Source organism: Raphanus sativus, chromosome 5, assembly GCF_000801105.2.
Source record: "Raphanus sativus cultivar WK10039 chromosome 5, ASM80110v3, whole genome shotgun sequence".
NCBI lineage: Eukaryota > Viridiplantae > Streptophyta > Magnoliopsida > Brassicales > Brassicaceae > Raphanus > Raphanus sativus.
In genome coordinates this window covers 2,307,863-2,326,543 of record NC_079515.1, presented here as the reverse complement: position 1 = coordinate 2,326,543, position 18,681 = coordinate 2,307,863, and the positions used below count along the sequence as shown (strand labels likewise).

General features: G+C 36.6%; 4 protein-coding genes across 4 annotated transcripts; 3 read left to right on the top strand and 1 right to left on the bottom strand.

Moving 5' to 3' along the window:
• Window positions 1-861: 861 nt before the first annotated feature.
• LOC108863551 (pentatricopeptide repeat-containing protein At3g06430, chloroplastic) lies at window positions 862-2,592 on the top strand. The gene is made up of 2 exons (XM_018638014.2): window positions 862-1,237; window positions 1,311-2,592. The coding sequence occupies exons 1-2, from the start codon at window positions 908-910 to the stop codon at window positions 2,442-2,444; spliced, it is 1,464 nt and encodes a 487-aa protein (XP_018493516.2). The 5' UTR covers window positions 862-907; the 3' UTR covers window positions 2,445-2,592.
• Window positions 2,593-2,681: 89 nt separating this feature from the next.
• LOC108863552 (autophagy-related protein 8h-like) lies at window positions 2,682-4,070 on the top strand. The gene is made up of 5 exons (XM_018638015.2): window positions 2,682-2,862; window positions 2,950-3,005; window positions 3,432-3,484; window positions 3,573-3,691; window positions 3,777-4,070. Exons 1-5 carry the CDS (start codon window positions 2,682-2,684, stop codon window positions 3,863-3,865), a joined length of 498 nt encoding a protein of 165 aa, XP_018493517.2. The 3' UTR covers window positions 3,866-4,070.
• Window positions 4,071-8,495: 4,425 nt separating this feature from the next.
• Window positions 8,496-10,872, top strand: LOC108861073 (zinc finger CCCH domain-containing protein 34). Its single transcript, XM_018634896.2, has 7 exons — window positions 8,496-8,903; window positions 8,998-9,131; window positions 9,212-9,283; window positions 9,379-9,501; window positions 9,595-9,873; window positions 9,941-10,249; window positions 10,324-10,872. Exons 1-7 carry the CDS (start codon window positions 8,807-8,809, stop codon window positions 10,657-10,659), a joined length of 1,350 nt encoding a protein of 449 aa, XP_018490398.2. The 5' UTR covers window positions 8,496-8,806; the 3' UTR covers window positions 10,660-10,872.
• Window positions 10,873-10,994: 122 nt separating this feature from the next.
• Window positions 10,995-16,704, bottom strand: LOC108861071 (ISWI chromatin-remodeling complex ATPase CHR11). Its single transcript, XM_018634894.2, has 24 exons — window positions 16,436-16,704; window positions 16,214-16,345; window positions 16,015-16,124; window positions 15,784-15,896; window positions 15,478-15,575; window positions 15,206-15,385; window positions 14,903-15,124; window positions 14,616-14,750; window positions 14,256-14,538; window positions 14,102-14,175; window positions 13,782-14,002; window positions 13,612-13,699; window positions 13,440-13,533; window positions 13,176-13,364; window positions 13,052-13,086; window positions 12,859-12,935; window positions 12,665-12,754; window positions 12,504-12,573; window positions 12,344-12,398; window positions 12,201-12,256; window positions 11,948-12,113; window positions 11,680-11,858; window positions 11,377-11,592; window positions 10,995-11,272 (listed from the first exon to the last, which is right to left on the bottom strand). The coding sequence occupies exons 1-24, from the start codon at window positions 16,622-16,624 to the stop codon at window positions 11,189-11,191; spliced, it is 3,156 nt and encodes a 1,051-aa protein (XP_018490396.2). The 5' UTR covers window positions 16,625-16,704; the 3' UTR covers window positions 10,995-11,188.
• Window positions 16,705-18,681: the final 1,977 nt, after the last annotated feature.

Below are 18,681 nucleotides of genomic sequence, written 5' to 3'. Positions count from 1 at the left end.
ATTTTCGTACACAATGTTCTGAAAATGACGACCACATTATAATACTTTGCTTTAGTTAAAATCCTATAGTTGGTAGTTAATGTTTCTAGCAATTAAATGAAAATCGAAATTGGACCAACCAGTTTTTCAATTGAATATTATGCTGCCACATAGGATTAGTTGAGTACTTAATTGAATACCACATAGGATAGGGTCTCTTTTTAATTAATACAAAATTGAAGCTACGTCTTTTTAAATGATTCTCTTTTAATATATAGAGGATTAGAATGATTTTTATATACCATGAATGAAAGATAGTTTAGAATACATTAATTCAAATATAGAATAGAATGTAGTTTGAAATATGATCATGCATGGTTACTTTTAGTATGGTTTTTTGGACCATTCGTGCGATAAGATCTTGTAAAACTGATGTTGTCACATAATTCAAGGGAATCAGTCTATCGACTGATCTAGGTGTAAAAAAGTTACACACCTATTACCTATAGTTCACCACTAGACCTACTAAGAATGTACTAAAACATTCTCAAAGAAAAATGTACTAAAACATTCTATGAATTATTTAATTTACGAGTTGGATTGGTCATGTTATCTACCAAACCCTTGAAAACAGCTACTAATAAGTAAAAAAAAAAAGTCGTAATCTAGTTTACATATGTTAAAACAAATACAGTATTGCGGTCAGAATCTACTCTTCATTATTATGAGGTAAGTTATTTAAGTTTCTCGATCATGCACCGGTTCTACCGGTTTGAATGTCCTTCTTAAATACGGTACATATCGATTTGAGTCTTTGAAGCTGAACCGCGTAACCGGATTTGACCATATCCAACCGAAACGAGTATTCGACGAGAATTATCCGAAACAGAGTGAGAGAGAGAGAGAGGAGTGAGAGGGGAAGAAGACGATGGCGTCAATGTCTCTCACGTTTTCTTCTTCGCTATGTTCATCTCGAATCCCCGGAGAAAAACGCAGATTCCACCAGAGAGAAACAACCCTCGTGCGATGCGTTCTCGCCGCTTCTAAATCATCTCCTGGAGGCGCCGCCACGAAGAAGAGGCTCTGGAAGGAAGGAGAGTTTCCCGGAATCACGGAGCCTGCTAACACTAGAAGAGCCCCGATGAAGAACGTGAAGAAGAAGCTCGACAGGAGGAGCAAAGCCAACGGGTGGGTTAACACCGTAACCGAGACCTTATCCGATCTCATCGCCAAAAAGCAGTGGCTAAAAGCTCTCGAGGTGATTCATCATCTTTGTAAAGTTTGAATCTTTTTCGAGTGAACGATGATTTGATTCAATTGGGTGTTTTTAGGTGTTTGAGATGTTGAGGGAGCAGCCCTTTTATCAACCAAAGGAAGGGACTTACATGAAGCTTCTCGTTCTTTTGGGGAAATCTGGACAGCCTAATCGTGCACAGAAGGTGTTCGACGAAATGCTTGAAGAAGGACTTGAACCAACTGCTGAGCTCTACACTGCTCTACTCGGTGCTTATTGTAGGAGTAATCTTATAGACGAGGCTTTCTCAGTTCTTGAACGGATGAAAAGCTTGCCTCAGTGTCAACCTGATGTTTACACTTACAGCACTCTGCTCAAAGTCTGTGTGGACGCGTCTCTGTTCGACTTGGTTGAGTCTTTGTATAGAGAGATGGACGAGCGTTTGATCACTCCGAATACTGTGACTCAGAACATAGTTTTGAGCGGGTACGGGAGGGTTGGAAGGTTTGATCAGATGGAGAAAGTTCTGTCTGATATGCTGGTGAGTACTGAGTGTAAGCCCGATGTGTGGACGATGAACATCATCCTTAGCGTGTTTGGGAACATGGGTAAGATTGACATGATGGAGAGCTGGTACGAGAAGTTCAGGAACTTCGGGATCGAGCCGGAGACTCGGAGTTTCAATATCTTGATCGGTGCTTATGGGAAGAAGAGGATGTATGATAAGATGTCATCCGTGATGGAGTACATGAGAAAGCTGGAGTTTCCGTGGACGACGTCGACTTACAACAACATCATCGAGGCCTTTGCGGATGTCGGTGATGCGAAGAACATGGAGTATACGTTTGATCAGATGCGTAGCGAAGGTATGAAAGCAGACACGAAGACGTTTTGCTGCCTCATTAACGGATATGCCAACGCTGGTCTTTTCCATAAGGTGATAAGTAGTGTCCAGTTAGCTGCGAAGTTTGAGATACCGGAGAACACTTCTTTTTACAATGCGGTTATATCGGCTTGCGCCAAAGCGGATGATCTGATAGAGATGGAGAGAGTGTACACGAGGATGAAGGAGAGGGAATGTGTGCGTGATTCAAGAACGTTTGAGATCATGGTGGAGGCTTATGAGAAGGAAGGTATGAATGATAAGATCTATTACTTGGAACAAGAGAGGCAAAAGGTTATGGATCATCATGCTGCAGCTACGAAAGAGGAGGAGAATCTCCCTGGATGATTGGAGTTCTGTGAATCTCTGACAAGTAGAGATAAATAAAGAGAGTTTGCAATACACTTGGATTGTTCTTGCAGCTATGTGTATAAAGCTTTTCTTGTTTTTGTAATGTTTGAATTTTTTTTTTTTTGATCAAAGGAATCATTCTCTTGCGTGTTTTCTCTATGGGCCGTAAAATTATATATGAGGCCCAAAAAGCCCAGTAACTAAGCCCAGTAACTGCTTGTCTATTCTATAAATATGTCTAAAATCTCTTCTTTTTGTTTTCTTGTCAAACAATCAAACGAAGCACCAAAAGAAAAGTTGAAGACAATCTTCTGTTCTGTAAGAAGGAAAAAAAAAACAACTTCTGTCGGAATCATTCGCCGGAAATCTACAATGGGGACTGTTGTCAAGTCTTTCAAGGAACAATTCTCCGCTGGTTTGTTCCCGTTAATCTCTTTTTTTATTGATTAATCATACTCTTTTTTTTTAAATCTTGATCGGTTGTGATTGTGGGGCGGTGCAGATGAGCGATTGAAAGAGTCGAGGAACATCACTGCAAAATATCCAGATAGAGTTCCGGTAACTAAGTTATATGCCTAGTTTATCGTTTCGTGGTTCGGTCTGAGTTGCCGTGCTGTTGTGGATCTCCTTAGAGTTTGAATGATTGATCATTACTTCGGTTTTGTTTCTATGATCGGTGATTCACTCTGGTCAATTCTTAGGGACTAGCTCTTTTGTTCTTTTTTGGTGGTTGCAATCAAATAAAACAAAAGATTGCAAGCAATCATGTGATTGTTTTTTTGGCTTATATAACTAAGAAAATTTGCAATTAATTATTAATTCGAATAAAATAGAACTGATGATATTTGGATCATCTATAACTACATGATCTACTGATTGAGTCAACCTTGATCTTTCTTAATCCAAGTCTTTTGTGACTCTAATTGTGCCTTGAAGATTTGTTTTTCATGTTTTTTTTTGTACTTATATATTCATCAATCACAGGTGATCATTGAGAAATATTCAAACGCAGACCTCCCTGACATGGAGAAGAACAAGTAAGTTTCGTACATCCATTTAGCTGTTGAAACAAAGTGAATATATACATATACTAATTGATCAATGATCACATTTTGATGTATTCAGATACTTGGTCCCACGAGACATGACTATTGGACATTTCATTCACATGCTAAGCGACAGGCTACATTTAGATCCATCTAAATCTCTCTTTGTTTTTGTACAGAACACACTTCCTCAAACGGGTAAGCATGCGCAGCATCGATGATAAATCACTTTCTAATAAAACAGTCCGTTAATAAATAATTCAGTCCTCTCTTGATTTTGCAGCTAGTTGCATGGATTCTTTGTACAATACTTTCAAGGAAGGAGATGGTTTCTTGTACATGACTTACAGCACCGAGAAAACATTCGGCTAACCAGAAAGATCATTCGTTGCTTAATATTTGAAAAGCTCATTCTGAATCATCCATTTGATTCCTATGTTTGTGATCAATAAATGAATGTTAGCTATTGTTGTTGTTAATAAGCTAACCTTTGTACAGAAAAGCTAAAAACAATTCGACTTTGTAAATCATGCTGCAGTTGCACACAAGTCAATAATGAAAATAAAGTGATGATATGATTCACACGAAACCCTTTGTCCTTCCCTCTCAGAATGGGGAACATATATAGTTTCGTGCAAGCACGTAAGATCAGGGAGATAATATGGCAAATGAGGCGTCAGACATTTCAATGTTGGTGCGTTATACGTGTTCCATACGACTTGGATTATGTGCTATGCGATGTTTTAAGTTGAACCGCAAACTTCTTCGAATAGTGTTTGTGTCTATCCTTTTGTCAATAATAATATAGCTTTTTTTATTTACATCTTTCTTCGGTAGTTGGACCTGATTGGGCCTTGTGAGTAGAAAACGAGTGTGCCTTTTATATAAAGCGAATTTGGGAATTACACAAACAATATTTTTTGAAGTACCTTAATGGGCTTCTTTGATCATAATCTTCTTTTTGTCAAACGCAAAGATATTCTTAGTGGTTTAAAATGCTGTTCATTCATGATTCTCAGATACATTTCCGCTGTTCATTCTTGATTTTTCCATACAAGAAAACATTTTGCGTCTATGTACATGCTCTATTGGACTCTTCTTAGTTTCAGAGTAGATTTGCTAGATTTTCTTAAGGAGCAAGAACACTTAATTCTTTTATCTGAAATTAGTTTCAGTCTACTATTTCAGCATGTTGTTTCCCTAGTATATATAATTTTTTTAGTATATTCATGTTATTCCTGAAAGTGAAAGATTTTTACATACGTAGGGATATTTGCTGCTAGTTAATATGGTACTGGAGCATGTTTGTACGTTGGTTTTATGAGATGTCCTTATGATATTGATAAGAAGGAATCAATGCATAAGCTTGAGGTAGTAAGACTATTTGTGTTTCAGGGACTTCAGAACAATTCGACACGTCGAAGCATGCAAAGATATTGAGGTATCTATCATCTTTGGTGCTGTCTGGATAAGGAATAACACTTTCAGAATAATTATATGTGTTGTAGACTTGTTCCTTGGACCTTTTAAAATATTTCTATAAGGTATCATCTGATCAGGATGGGAAACAAAACTCTCAAACTTCTTCACAATATGTAAAATAAAACAATAAAAACAAAAAGAATAAAGTTTATACATATGATATCTCTTTCTTTTTGTTGTTCCCCCACAAAATGATTCTACAATCTTTATGAGTCAATGTTTTTGTGTATTCAGTATTCCTGTCGGTAAAAGTTTTTGGAAGAAACAGATAACCTGTGGTGTGGATAAAGATTCCACTTTGAAAAGAAACCAATAAGTGTTGTAGTAAATTAACTAGTTTATGAAATCTTTTATTTGTTTTTTTTCTTCTTTTTTTGAAAAAGGCCTAATCTTTTAGTTGTTAATAAATCCAGTTTATAACCCAATGTGTTGAAGTTGAACAAAGAAAAGCAAGAAGTATTGTAATCTATGAGGACGGTTTAATTCCATTTTCGAATAATTATTACAGCCATAAAAGATCTACTGAAAGAGAACATTAAGTATGAAAGAACGCTCCTATTTTTTCTGAGAAATTATAATCAAAACGTCATGCAACGAATAAGACAACGATGTCATAGTGCCTTACTCCGCCCAATATTAAAATTAGTACTAAATTTTAAAATTAGAAATTGTGTGTACCGGAGTTGACCAAAAAAAAGGAATTGTGTGTACCGGAATTTAATATTAAAAAAAATGTAAATTGGCTCACCGACATTTGGTAGATGGAGAAAGGAGGGATGTTATGGTCCAAAAGATCCTTTGGGAATAACACAATCTCCAAAAGCTGGTCACATGTGGCTCATTCCTTGCCAAGTCAGACAACATTTTTATTTATTTATTTTCATACAAATATTACTAACATATTTTTATAGCTCAAAACTTCATTTGCAAATGCTTTTACTGCTTATTAGGTTGAGTAACTTTCACCTTTCAGCTTTTAAATTCGGAAAAGTTTTATTTCTTGTGATGAGGTGACAAGGAATCTCAAATTTCGTCTCAACTATAAATACTTTTGAGATTCGTATTTAATATGAAATGTCTTTTTGGTGTGTTAGATCTTGAACATTTTATTATTATTTCAAATATGCAACACATCCAAATTAATTTCCATTAGTGGAATCGGTAAATGTATTATAGACCTTGTAAAGCTTCTTTAAAAAGCATACAAATATATAACAAGTGTACTATCTAAGAATATTTCTTTTTCTTTTAAAAACTATCTAGGAAGTTAGACAACTATTGAAAGAAAAACCCTAGATCCACTTCATACTAGAAAGAAAATTTGATACTAAAAATGCAGGTTTTTTATCTTTTTAGTTCAAGTTATAACTAAAAGAACCAAATTTGATTCTACCTGGTTGTCGTTGTTCGGATTAACTCTCACTGAGAGTAAATTTTTACAAAAAAGAAAAAAAAAACTCTCACTGACTGGAGAAATAAATCATTTTTAACCAAAAAAAAAAAAAGAAAACTAATTTGGAACTTTATGAAGAGAATGGGCTTCTTTACCAACTACACTCAATGTCAAGCCAAGGAGGAGCCCTCGGGTTCGTTCGTCAGCAATTCAATGGATAGTGACTTTAGAGTAGATCTGGACCGTTTTCTCATCAGCTTGATGCTTTTCGTTGCCGTTAGATTGGTCATTTCGCAACCAAACCAATTTGACTTGTTAAAGTGATGCCAAGTCTTTAGTAGTGTCATTGTTGAAATAAACAAAATTATTCACGCGCCTGTTGAAATAACATTTTAACATTGTTTACTACAAACAGTAACTGTAGACAACCACGAGTAATAAAAGAAAGTTGCCAGTTTCTCGTAATTTATAGAATAAACCACTTTAACTAAACTGGAATCAAATTTAGCCATACAAAAATTTTCTACAAATAAATCTAGTACTGTGTTTTATATCAATGCTAAAATCTAGCCAAAGTTGCTTTCTTTTATTTGAAAGTACAAATTAACAACAAATAGAATAGGTCTAAAGTACTACCCAATATGACAGCCTAGTGATTAAGAAAAAAAGGTATTATACCTGATTTAATCTTTGTAATTGTATACTAAAGTGTTACACTTCACAAAATATATTTATGGAAAAAATAAATAAATAAATAAATAAAACAAATAGGAGTCGGCACTGATAATATGTCTGGCGCGTACATTAACCACCACCGGCAAAACACGGAAAAAGTGCCTATTTCAATATGAACTTTACGCGTCGTGCCTATTCCTTCACGACCTTTGTAGTAGTGCGTATTCCACACTGAACTAAACAAATTTTTTTAAATAATATATGAACTTTAAGCGTCGTGTCTATTCCTTCACGAACTTTATAGTAGTGCGTATTTCACATTGAACAAAACCAAAATAAAAAAATACTACATAGACTCTCAAAATCGTACTTATTTCAATATTGAGTGTTAAATGTGTTAGTCATCCGTTAATGTATCAAAACAACGTCATTTTGTATCAATTTGTGAAATTAAAAATTAAAAATTAAAAATAAAATACACTCTCAAAATTGTGCTTATATATATTGATTGTCAAAAGTAATAGTCATCATTGATTTTATCAAAAGACTATTTTGGATAAATTCTATGAAATTGTCCGTCGTTTTTTAATTTTTTTATTTTACAAAAAAATTATCCAAAATGACGTTGTTTTAATAAATTAATGTATGACTTGACTAACACCTTTCACTTACTGACAAAGAAAGACTAACATCTTTGACGGTGTATATATATAATCACGATTTTGAGCGTCAAAGGTGTTCGTCTTTTTTTTGTCAGCAAATCAAAGGTGTAGTCATATATATATATGTACATTAACCGTCAAAAGTGTTAGTATTTTTCTGTTTAAGAAATCAAAAGTGTTAGTCATACGTTAATTTATCAAAATAACGTTATTTTTGATAGATTTTATAAAAAAAATAAAAAATTACAAATTGATGGATTCATAGAATTTATCCAAAATAAAATCTTTTGATAAATTAAAACATGACTAACACCTTTGACAGTCAATATATAAGTACAATTTGAGAGGTTTTTGGTAAATTAAAGGATGACTATTACATTTGACAGTCAATATATATAAGCACAATTTTAAGAGTCTATATTTTATTTTGATTTTTAATTTCACAAAATTTATTCAAAATGACGTTTTGATAAATTAACGGATGACTAACACATTTAACGTTCAATATTGAAATAAGTAATATTTTGAGAGTCTATACAGTATTTTTTTTATTTTTGTTTAGTTCAATGTGAAATACGCGCTACTATAAAGTTCGTGAAGGAATAGACACGACGCATAAAGTTCATATAGTATTTAAAAATATTTGTTTAGTTCAGTGTGAAATACGCACTGCTACAAAGTTCGTGAAGGAATAGGCACGACGCGTAAAGTTCATGTTGAAATAGGCATTTTTTCCGCAAAACACCCACGAAAAAAGCGAGCACGCATAAAGAAAGATCAAAACCTCCCACATCACCTTCCAAAAAGAAAGAGAAAAAAAAATAAAAGAAAAACTTTTTATTACAAAAAAAAAAAGAATCGAAGCCTCCGAAAATTATATAAAATAATTTTCTTTTTTAGTTTCAAAAAAACTGTTGTAGCTTTGAAGGTAGAGAGAGTGGTGTGGAAGCAAAACCACGATCTGTGTTTATTTCTATTTTTTCCAACAACAACACTCTTCTTCGATCGGAGCTCTCGACATTCAGACAAAAGCAAAACAAAAGGATTCGTCTTTTCGTGTGTCTGTGCGAGGGATTTGTGTCCCCCTCCCTCGTGTAGAAAATGGAGCGGTACGGTCGCTCCGGTGAAGAAGGGTCGCGATCGGATCCATCTCTTGAATGGACCACCACAACTCATGGAGGCCAAACCGGAGTCCAAGGTAAAAAAAAATGTCTTTGATTTATCGGTCTTAATCTGCGAATCGCGTATTGAGATCAAAAGATCTTGTTTTGAAATGTGTGTTCTTGTTGTAGCTTCGATGTGGCGAGGTGGAGTAGAATCGTACCCGGAGAGACCCGATGAGGCCGATTGCATTTATTACTTGCGAACCGGTGCTTGCGGGTACGGGTCGAGATGTCGGTTTAATCACCCGCGAGATCGTGGAGCGGTAAATTCAAGTTTTTTTCCCCAATTTTTTTTATTGAATTCAGATCGTTGAATTGAGTTTTTGTAAGCTCTCTTGATTAGGTTATTGGAGGAGGTGTGAGAGGAGGAGGAGATGGAGCTTTACCGGAGAGGATGGGACAACCGGTTTGTCAGGTTTTGTAAATCCTAACCGGATTTTGAGCAATGCAGTTCTGTTTTGTTAAAGAAAGCTGCAAACTTTAGATTTGTTTCTTTTTTTTGTTGCTTAGCATTTTATGAGAACGGGAACGTGCAAGTTCGGTGCTACTTGCAAGTATCATCATCCAAGGCAAGGAGGAGGTGGTTCCGTTGCGCCTGTCACGCTAAGTTATTTGGGATATCCATTACGCCCGGTTTGCGTTCTATTAATACTCTCTCAAATCGGTTTATTTATTGATCATTACCCACACATTTGTGTATTAAAGCTCCTCTTAAACCGATTACAGGGAGAGAAAGAGTGTTCTTACTACCTGAGAACCGGTCAGTGTAAATTTGGTTTGACATGTAGATTCAACCATCCAGTGCCTCAGCAGCAGCAGCAGCAGCAGCCGCAACCTCAGCTACACACTATTTATCCAACGCTTCAGTCTCAGCCCTCTCAACAATATGGTTTAGTTTTGGCAAGGCCTTCTCTTCTACCGGGTTCGTATCTTCCAAGCCCATACGGCCCACCAATGGTTCTGCCTCCAGGAATGGTTACATACCCTGGTTGGAGTCCTTACCAGGTATTTGTTCATTTGCTACCTTTTGTTTGCTAAATGGATCGTTTGATTATTTTTATTTTTTTATTAGGCTTCTTTAACTGCAATGCCTTCGCCTGGAACACAACCGTCTATTGGACCGAGCTCTGTTTATGGAATGGCGCCGTTATCTCCTTCAGGGACTGCTTACACAGGAGGAACGTACCAACCTGGTGGGACTTCCTTGACTACCTCAAAAGAAGAGTCGTTTCCTCAGCGACCTGATCAACCTGAGTGTCAATACTTTATGAGAACCGGAGACTGTAAATTCGGATCTTTATGCAGATACCATCATCCTCTAGATGCTGTTCAACCTAAAACCGGTGTTCTCTTCAGCTCCATTGGCCTTCCACTTCGTCCAGTAAGTCTTTTTTTAACCTTTTTCTTCTATGAACACACAAAACTCCATATGGTATAATGTTTTTGAATGTATAGGGCGTGGCACAATGCACTCACTTTGCACAGCACGGAATCTGCAAGTTTGGGCCAGCGTGTAAGTTCGATCACTCGATGAGCTCTTCGCTTAGCTACAGCCCGTCTGCTTCTTCGCTAACGGATATGCCAGTGGCTCCATACCCAATCGGATCATCATCACTCAGCGGCGCATCAGCTCCAGTAAGCTCGAGCGATGTACCAACCACCACACAGGCTGTGACTGCTGCAGCTTCGGCTCCTATGGTCAGTGGGCTAAGCAGTCAAGAGCCAGCGGAGACTAGTGGTGACTCAGCTAGCGTCAGTGGCAGCGTAGAAGCTAAGACTTCTTCAAGTTAAGTAAAGGAAAAGATTAATGAACTAAAACAACATTAAGGAAAGAGAAAAAGAAGATTATTTTTGGGGTCTGAGATTTGATGGGAAGCAGAGAGAGACCAAACCAAAGCTTCTGTCATTTACCACTTGTCAATATATAATACGTTTCTCTCATACGGCCATCTCTCTGTCTTGAACAATGTTTACTACTTAATAAATGGCCTTATTCACAAGACATTCGTCCTTTATGTTTCTTGAATCTGGAGGAGCAACTCCAGTAGTCCACCAACGAAGCAAGAAACGGAAACGAATCTAGGATTCACGTTCACTTCCCCTATGTATCTTCTAGACAACGCAAATGTTGAACAAAAAGAAAAAGAAACATATGCAAATAATGTTATACATATAAACTTAACTTCAAGTCTAACCAGGACAACATTCATCAAACCAGAATAAAATTCACCTACTATGTTTAAGTTTAATTATGTTTAACAACAAAAGTTAAGCAAACTGTTATTCTTGGATAATGAGTCCAAAGGGCTACGATAGATGATCATCTAAGATGCTTTCGCTTCTTCAAAGATGAAGGACTCTCACTTGGTTGTCCTCCTAAAGGTCGCTTTGATGGTGTTGCACTCTAACAAAGATTAAAAAAAAATAACAGAAAGCATAAGCATTCAAGGAAAAAAATCGAATCAAAAGAAATGAAAGTAACTATATAAGCTGGCAGCATTGTTTTACCTTTGCGAGCTTCTTCTCTTTACGGGCTTGCCTCTCTCTCTCATCAAACTCTTGGTTCTCCTTTTCAATCAGTCGGATCAGAGTGTCGCATCTTCTTGCAAGTTCCTGACTCGTGCGGGATTTCACAAACCAGTCAAACCTAAACAAAGGCGATGTCCTGTATGCTGCCTTTAGCTCATCCCAGTTCCCATACCCAAGTTTGTGGATCATGCAGATCTGTTTTCACAACAATCAAACTTCATGATAAGATTAGTGAAACAAAAAAAAAGTGAAAAAGCAAACGATGATGAAAAACACACTGACCATGAAACGGTCGCACTCTTCATTGTACAGCTTCCCTTTGTTCTGACCATACTGAATCTTCATTTCCAGCCAAGGGTTTCTGTAACGATCCAGTTTCTTCCCTAAGGCTTTCATGATTTCATCTTTCCTAGAGATTCTTGCCTCTCCCCTCTCAATGTTCTTAATGATTCTATCGTAATCTACAAATATAGAGGGGAAACGGGGGCGTAAGCTCTTTCTTGAGGTAAGAATTGATTTACTTAGCATCAGAAGGTGTTGTGTTACATACCGTTCAGCTCCTTGTATCGCTCTTTGAAGACTTGTGCATATCTTTCAACTTCTTCCTCTGTTTTACCTTCCATCTCAGAGGCAATGCTTTTGATGTCGTTGCGGCCGTACTTCTCACAAGCCCTTAGGAAACTATTGAAGTCTCTTCTGTTCCATGTTGAGAAACCCTGGAGATTAACATTTACAAAACAATTCAATAAAAACCAACGAATCAATTGTCTAAGACACATATTTAACAAACGTTTTCACTTTACCTCCTCCAGTAAAGCCTCCTTTTCTTCTACTTCTTCAGCAGTTAAGGGATCTCCACCTGGTAACAGAAAAATTCTCAATCAGTGATAAATTCGCTGGAAAAGAATGTTAGCAAAGTGGGCAAAAATGAGAAAGTAATCTAGACCTTCTGGTTCTTCTTCATCAACTGTGTCTTTCAACTGATTCTTCTGATGTGTTTGCTGAAACCAGAAGCAAATTCATTTTACTAGTCGTTAACTCACTCTTAAGCATGGAACAGAAGAGACTTCAATATGTTTAAGTTTCATTATGTTAAAGAGCCTTACCATGAGATAGCGTACTTCCTTTTCATACAACTCGGTCAATCTCTGAATGTTGAAGAACTGGAAATCGTGCCTGCAGGATGCACAATATATTAGGTTTCTAGGCAGAAAAATACTATCAAGGCAGTTCACATATGCAGAGTAACGTTTATTAAGGTACTTACAATTGGGGCATTCGCGGAATTCTAGGCTCTTTAGGTTTAGATGGAGCACCTTGACGCAATGTTTGCTTAAAGTATTCAGCTTCAGAGTAACTGATGATGCAGTAGATAAAGCAAAAGGGATTTTTAAAGTTAAATAAAATTTATGTAGACAGGAAAATTAGAACTGAACAATGAATAGGCAAAAGAATATTTACTTGCGCTTTCTCTCCCGCTTCGGTGGATCATTCCAGTTGTCGCTCACAATCTTTTTAAAATCAAGCTTGTTCTCATCCTACAATACATAATTAGAAAATACAAGTAAATTTGAATTCGGTGACGTAGATCATAAGTCATAACTAGGGTATGACATGAAAGCATAGACTATGAAAAGAGATATACAAGACATACCTTATTGTCATCATCAAAATCATAGAAGTCAGCACCTGTGACAAATCAGATGATTGATTATCAATGAATCTTCCTATATACTATTAACACGAATGAACAGGAAAAAGGTCTATGACACCCTTACTGTCATCCATTTTAAACTGTATAGCATCTTCCGTGAATTTCTTCATTTTCGCATCAAGTTCAGCTGTTGCCTCTTCTCCTTTCGCAATGATTCTATCAATATCCTCGTCTGTGATGGTGCTATCTTTAGAACTGAACACCATTTCCGCACCATATCTTACCATTTGAAGCAACTCATCCTTATTGACAGCTGCATATAGTAACAATAAAAAAAAATTGTCAAAAGATGAACCAATGCATTTGGCACTCCTCTTAAGAAACTTACTCTTCTGCTCTGCCAATCTTCCTTGTTGAATAACCAGAGCATCAAGCGCCAACTTCTTGTAAGCTCTCTCAATCACTTTCTCTTCAATAGCAGACTGTCAACAAGTAATACACAATTAATTCGAACTCTTATAGTCTGTTCTTCCGTGACATGAAAGGGGGAGAATATCAACCTCGGTGCAGAATCGAAACACTTGAACTTCTTTCTTTTGACCAATCCTATGGGCACGATCCTGAGCTTGCAAGTCGACTTGAGGATTCCTGCCAAAATCCGCCAGATACATCAAAACTCAAAAGTGAAGAGAATACTCACGAACTACAGTGGACATGACAGGAGACTTACCAGTCACTATCATAAAGAATTACAACATCTGCAGTAGCAAGATTGATACCAAGCCCTCCTGCTCTAGTAGATAACAAGAAAACAAATTTCTCGCTGCCTGGCTTGTTGTAGGCTTCTATGGAGGCGTCTCGGTCATCACCACCAGTATTTCCATCAATACGGCAATATAGGTAGCCACGATACATTAGATAATCCTCAAGAATATCCAAAAGCCTTGTCATCTGACATACGAGTGAAAAAAGGAAGAATGATCAGGCTTCAAACAGAGAAGATGAACCGTAAGAAAAAATTATCTACATCTATTCTGTGTTAGCGTTTACCTGAGAAAATATCAGTACCCTCGAATCACGTTCCTTCAACTTAGGAAGCAATTTATCCAAAAGGACCATCTTACCTGAAAAACAATAGTATTAAGATGCTTCAATAAACATTTACACATGCATCTGATCAATTTAGTACGAATGATAGTCTTACCAGCATTTGTTATAAGGTGATCTCCTGTGGTATATGGCGGACCAGGCTCTGCACCCTGGAAGAGATAAGGATGATTACAGCATTTACGCAGTTGCATTGCAATGTTCAGCAGACGTTTGCGTTCTCCACCAGCATTAACCGCTTCAAGATCCTTCTGCAGTAAGGCCTTGTAGTATTGTTTTTGCATCTGAGACATGCCAACTTTAAGTATCGTCTCCTTCTTTGGAGGCAAACCTTTCTCAACATCTGACTTAAGTCTCCGTAGAAGAAATGGTCGAAGGACCTAAGAAGATACAGAAAGTGATTAGTCTAACAATTAAGACGTGGTAAACTCAATAGAAGCAATAAATGCACACATACCTTGTGAAGTTGTTGGACAACTTCCTGCTGGTCATTCTCACCAGAAATTTGAAACCATTCATCAAAAGTCTCTGCTGAACTGAAGACCTCAGGCAGAAGAAAATTCAAAAGAGCCCACAGTTCATGGAGATTATTCTGCATATACGAAGAAAACATGAGGTAGAAGGAAAAAAAAAAGAAAAGAGTACAAACACACTCGTACAAGAAAGGGTGTTTCATACAATCAGAAACAAATTCGCAAGAAGACACCAGTATACAAATATTCAAGAATAAGGCAGAGCAAACACCTGAAGGGGGGTTCCCGTGATAAGAAGCCGATAGTTGGTGCTAAAAAGTCTCATGGTTTTCGAAAGGAGTGAATTTTCATTCTTGATTCTATGCGCTTCATCGATGATAATATAACGCCAGCTAAAGCGACGCAGTGCTGTCTTCTCTTTGATGGCCATCTCAAAGCTTGTGACGCATACATCAAATTTCCCAGCAACTAGCAGGTCCTCGCGAATATGTCTCTGCATTATTAGCAGACTTCTCAGAATCGAAGGTTTAAACATTTACATGAACTCTAAAATGGCATGCAGTTAGTTGCTTACCCTTTCCTCAGGATTACCAAGGAATTTCACAGCACGTAAGACAGGACAAAACCGGCGAATTTCGTTCATCCAGTTACCAAGGGTTGATTTTGGAGCAACTACCATATGAGGTCCATTTATTCCTCTGTATTCATGAAGGTAGGCCAGCAAAGAAATCGTTTGAAGTGTCTTCCCCAAACCCTATACCACAGGAAAAAAATTAGTATCATGATTAGCATCATAAAAAGTAGAGAGGTTGTATTGGTTGGGCCCTTGGGGGAACTATTGTTTACCATTTCATCAGCAAGAATCCCATTTATGCCATTCTCATACAGACGGATAAGCCAGTTTAAACCAGCTAATTGGTAATCTCTTAACTTCCCTTGAATACCTGTAAGTTGAGAAGAAAAAAATGAATCATAAACTTTCCCATTAAACTTTACGCTGTACTACTTAAACCTAGTAGCTGTGAGGTCACAACAATAGTCATATGTTACAGAAATGGAAAGAGATATCAATTACATTGCAGTTTTTGCTCTCAGACAAATGATATCAATATGCAAAACTTCTAGACCAAAGAATAAAACACAGGTACTTACAAGACGGCTGTGTGAGCAACCTCGTGTTCCCAGATGCAGCTAAGCCACCCTCTTCTTCCTTTAAATACTCTTCATCTTCCTCCTCTTCGGTTACTTTGGAAGCATGACGACCCCTTAAGGTAAAACAGTTAGACACAGAAAAAAGTCAGGGCTATGCTCATTAATTCCCTATTTTCGTACCAAAACAGTGAAGAAACCTATATCTAACTGAATCAACGGCATCCAACACACCTTCCTTTCGTCTTCTTCTGAGAAGAAGAAGATGCATCACCTTTAGCGAAATGCGCAAAAAGCTCAGTCTGCTGCAGAAGAAACTTCAGCCTCCCTTTCCCCTTATTGTTCTAAATCCATGTCAAAACAAAATCAGATTCCTCAATTCCTTAAAAACCACTAAGAATCATAAAAGACAAATTCACACCAAAAAACGCACCATATCCGCATCGATGGAAGCATTCTGAGAGTCAAGCATCTCCTGAAGCTTTTGCTTCTTCACCTTCTGCATCTCCCTAAGCCTAGCTTTCTCACGTTTGCTGATCTCAACCTTCTCATCGTCTTCTTCCTCCTACACACACACACACAAAACATCAACACAGTGAGTGAGAGCGAATTAATCATTAATCGACAGCTCAATTGAATTTTGGTTTACGCTTACCTCGTAATCATCCTCCATCGGGACGATCTCCTCGTCGGAGACGGGAGATTCCTCGGGAACAGCCTCATCTTCGGAATCAGAAGACCGAGCGACGGCCTCGAGCTCCTCCTCGTCTTCCACGTTGTTCTCGACGTGCTCTTCGTCCTCCTCGGAAGAGTAAGCGTCGTCGCGATTCGAGAGCTTCGCCATGGGAATCGAATCGGTTTCGCCTTTTTGAGATCGAGGGTTAGGGTAAAAGCAAGCAAAGCACACAGCAATGAAAACGATAGGGGTAAAATGTTTTTCCAGGAGTTACTTTATAACCATTCAATCCAACGGCTACGATTGTACCAAACGTTGCTTCATCGTATCGGGTTTACGCGCCACGTGAGGGATAGGGTTTTGGAAAGTTCCCGCTCTTGGGATTGATAGTAAATGGGATAGGCTCTTGTTGGACCGAGTAAGGCCTATATTAATTCCCAAAATTTGTTACCATTTTTTTTTCCATGAAGATTCTTGACCAGGATTCATTCCATAAAAACTTTGGATTTTTTCTGTATATTTTGATTGGTTATTGTTTCCACATTGTTGATGATGCAATGTATCTGCTTTGATTCATTTGGATACAGACTCTAAAACATGTTAGGTGTTATTGAGGTAAGTAATGTTATGTGACATTAGCACTAGGCATGATACAAACTGCAGATTTTGTGGTGGTTATTAGTGTTTATTAATAATTATACAAAACGCTATAAATCGCTTTAAACTGTTTAAATCTCTTAAATTCAGATTTTTCAGTTGCAGAAGGGTTTTTCTTCTAAATAAAAACAATATAAAAATAAAATAAAAATTCAATAAAGATAATTGAAATAACAGAAATACTAATATATATATGTACTATTTTAATTTATATTATAAAACTTTAAAACAAAAATGTATCTCTATAACTTTTAAAATTCAAAAGTATTATTTTATAAATAAATTTTTATAATTATTATAATTCTATATATGATTTCTAATAATTTTATAATTACATAAAATGTAAATAGTGTTAATTTAATATTTAATTGTTGTTGCATTTGGTAATTTATCGGTCATAAGTTACATATCAATTTTTAATCGATTTACCAGTCGTACAAATATCTTAAAACACTTAAAACAGCAATTATATGCATCTGTAATCGTCTGCAACCACAATCTTAACCGTTGCGGTTACACCAGTCAGATCTTTGTTAAAGATGGTATATTACTCGCTTTTATAACAAGTTTTCAAAATTTTGTACTTAGCTTATTAGAGATATTAAATTACCCGCATGCATTTTAATGACTTTTCTAATTATAACATTTACGTTAATATGTTTTAAAATTAATTTTAATACAAATAATCAGGTCTTTGAAATGTTTTAAGCATTAAAACAACAACTTATATTCAAACTGAAGTATTTAGCTAAAATGCTTTTTACATGGAAATAGATTAACTCATCATCAGACATGATAGGTTATCAGTATATGATTTGTATTGTAATGTGACTCGCGATACTTGTCAGACATGGTATTAGAATGTGACATCCACACTTAACTTGCTACAGATGGCATGTTACTTGCTATAATTCCAACGATTGCATTAACTTATCAGTCTTAGACAACTACCATCACCTTATTAGACCAACAAAAAACTACCATCACCTTATTGCCGATTTAAGCTTTGCTCCATTCCTTCGCATGCATTCACTAAAAGAGGCATGAGCGACAAGTTACTCAATAAAAAAGACTATGTGTTCATCAGTCTTTTTAAACCTTTTTGGGGGGGCCTTTTGTCCACGGGCATGCTATTCAGCAAAATGGGTTCAAGTAACCAAACTTTCATTATGTTTCATGATATTTACACTTAAGAAAAAACGATCACATATGCCTGCATGATTCATAAGATACAGTGGGTGTGACTGGAATTAATTGGAGTAAAGTTTTAAATGATTGGTTGACAAATAGAGTAACTCTGCATAAATGCTATTTGTTCATCATATCACCAAGGTTCTCTCATATGATAACTCATGTAGACTTCGAGTCACTTGTGTATTTGTTCATCATATCCCAAAATTATAACTTTGGCTTGGTTGGATATACTAAAACATGTTGGGTGTTATTACGGTACCATGATAAACAAACCAAAACCGAGATTTGTATTTTTATCACTGTTAGGTATGACTTTTTTTGTTGTCCCTCTACTTAAGTCTCGATGTCTTGGTTTGGTATCAAGATAAAGTTTG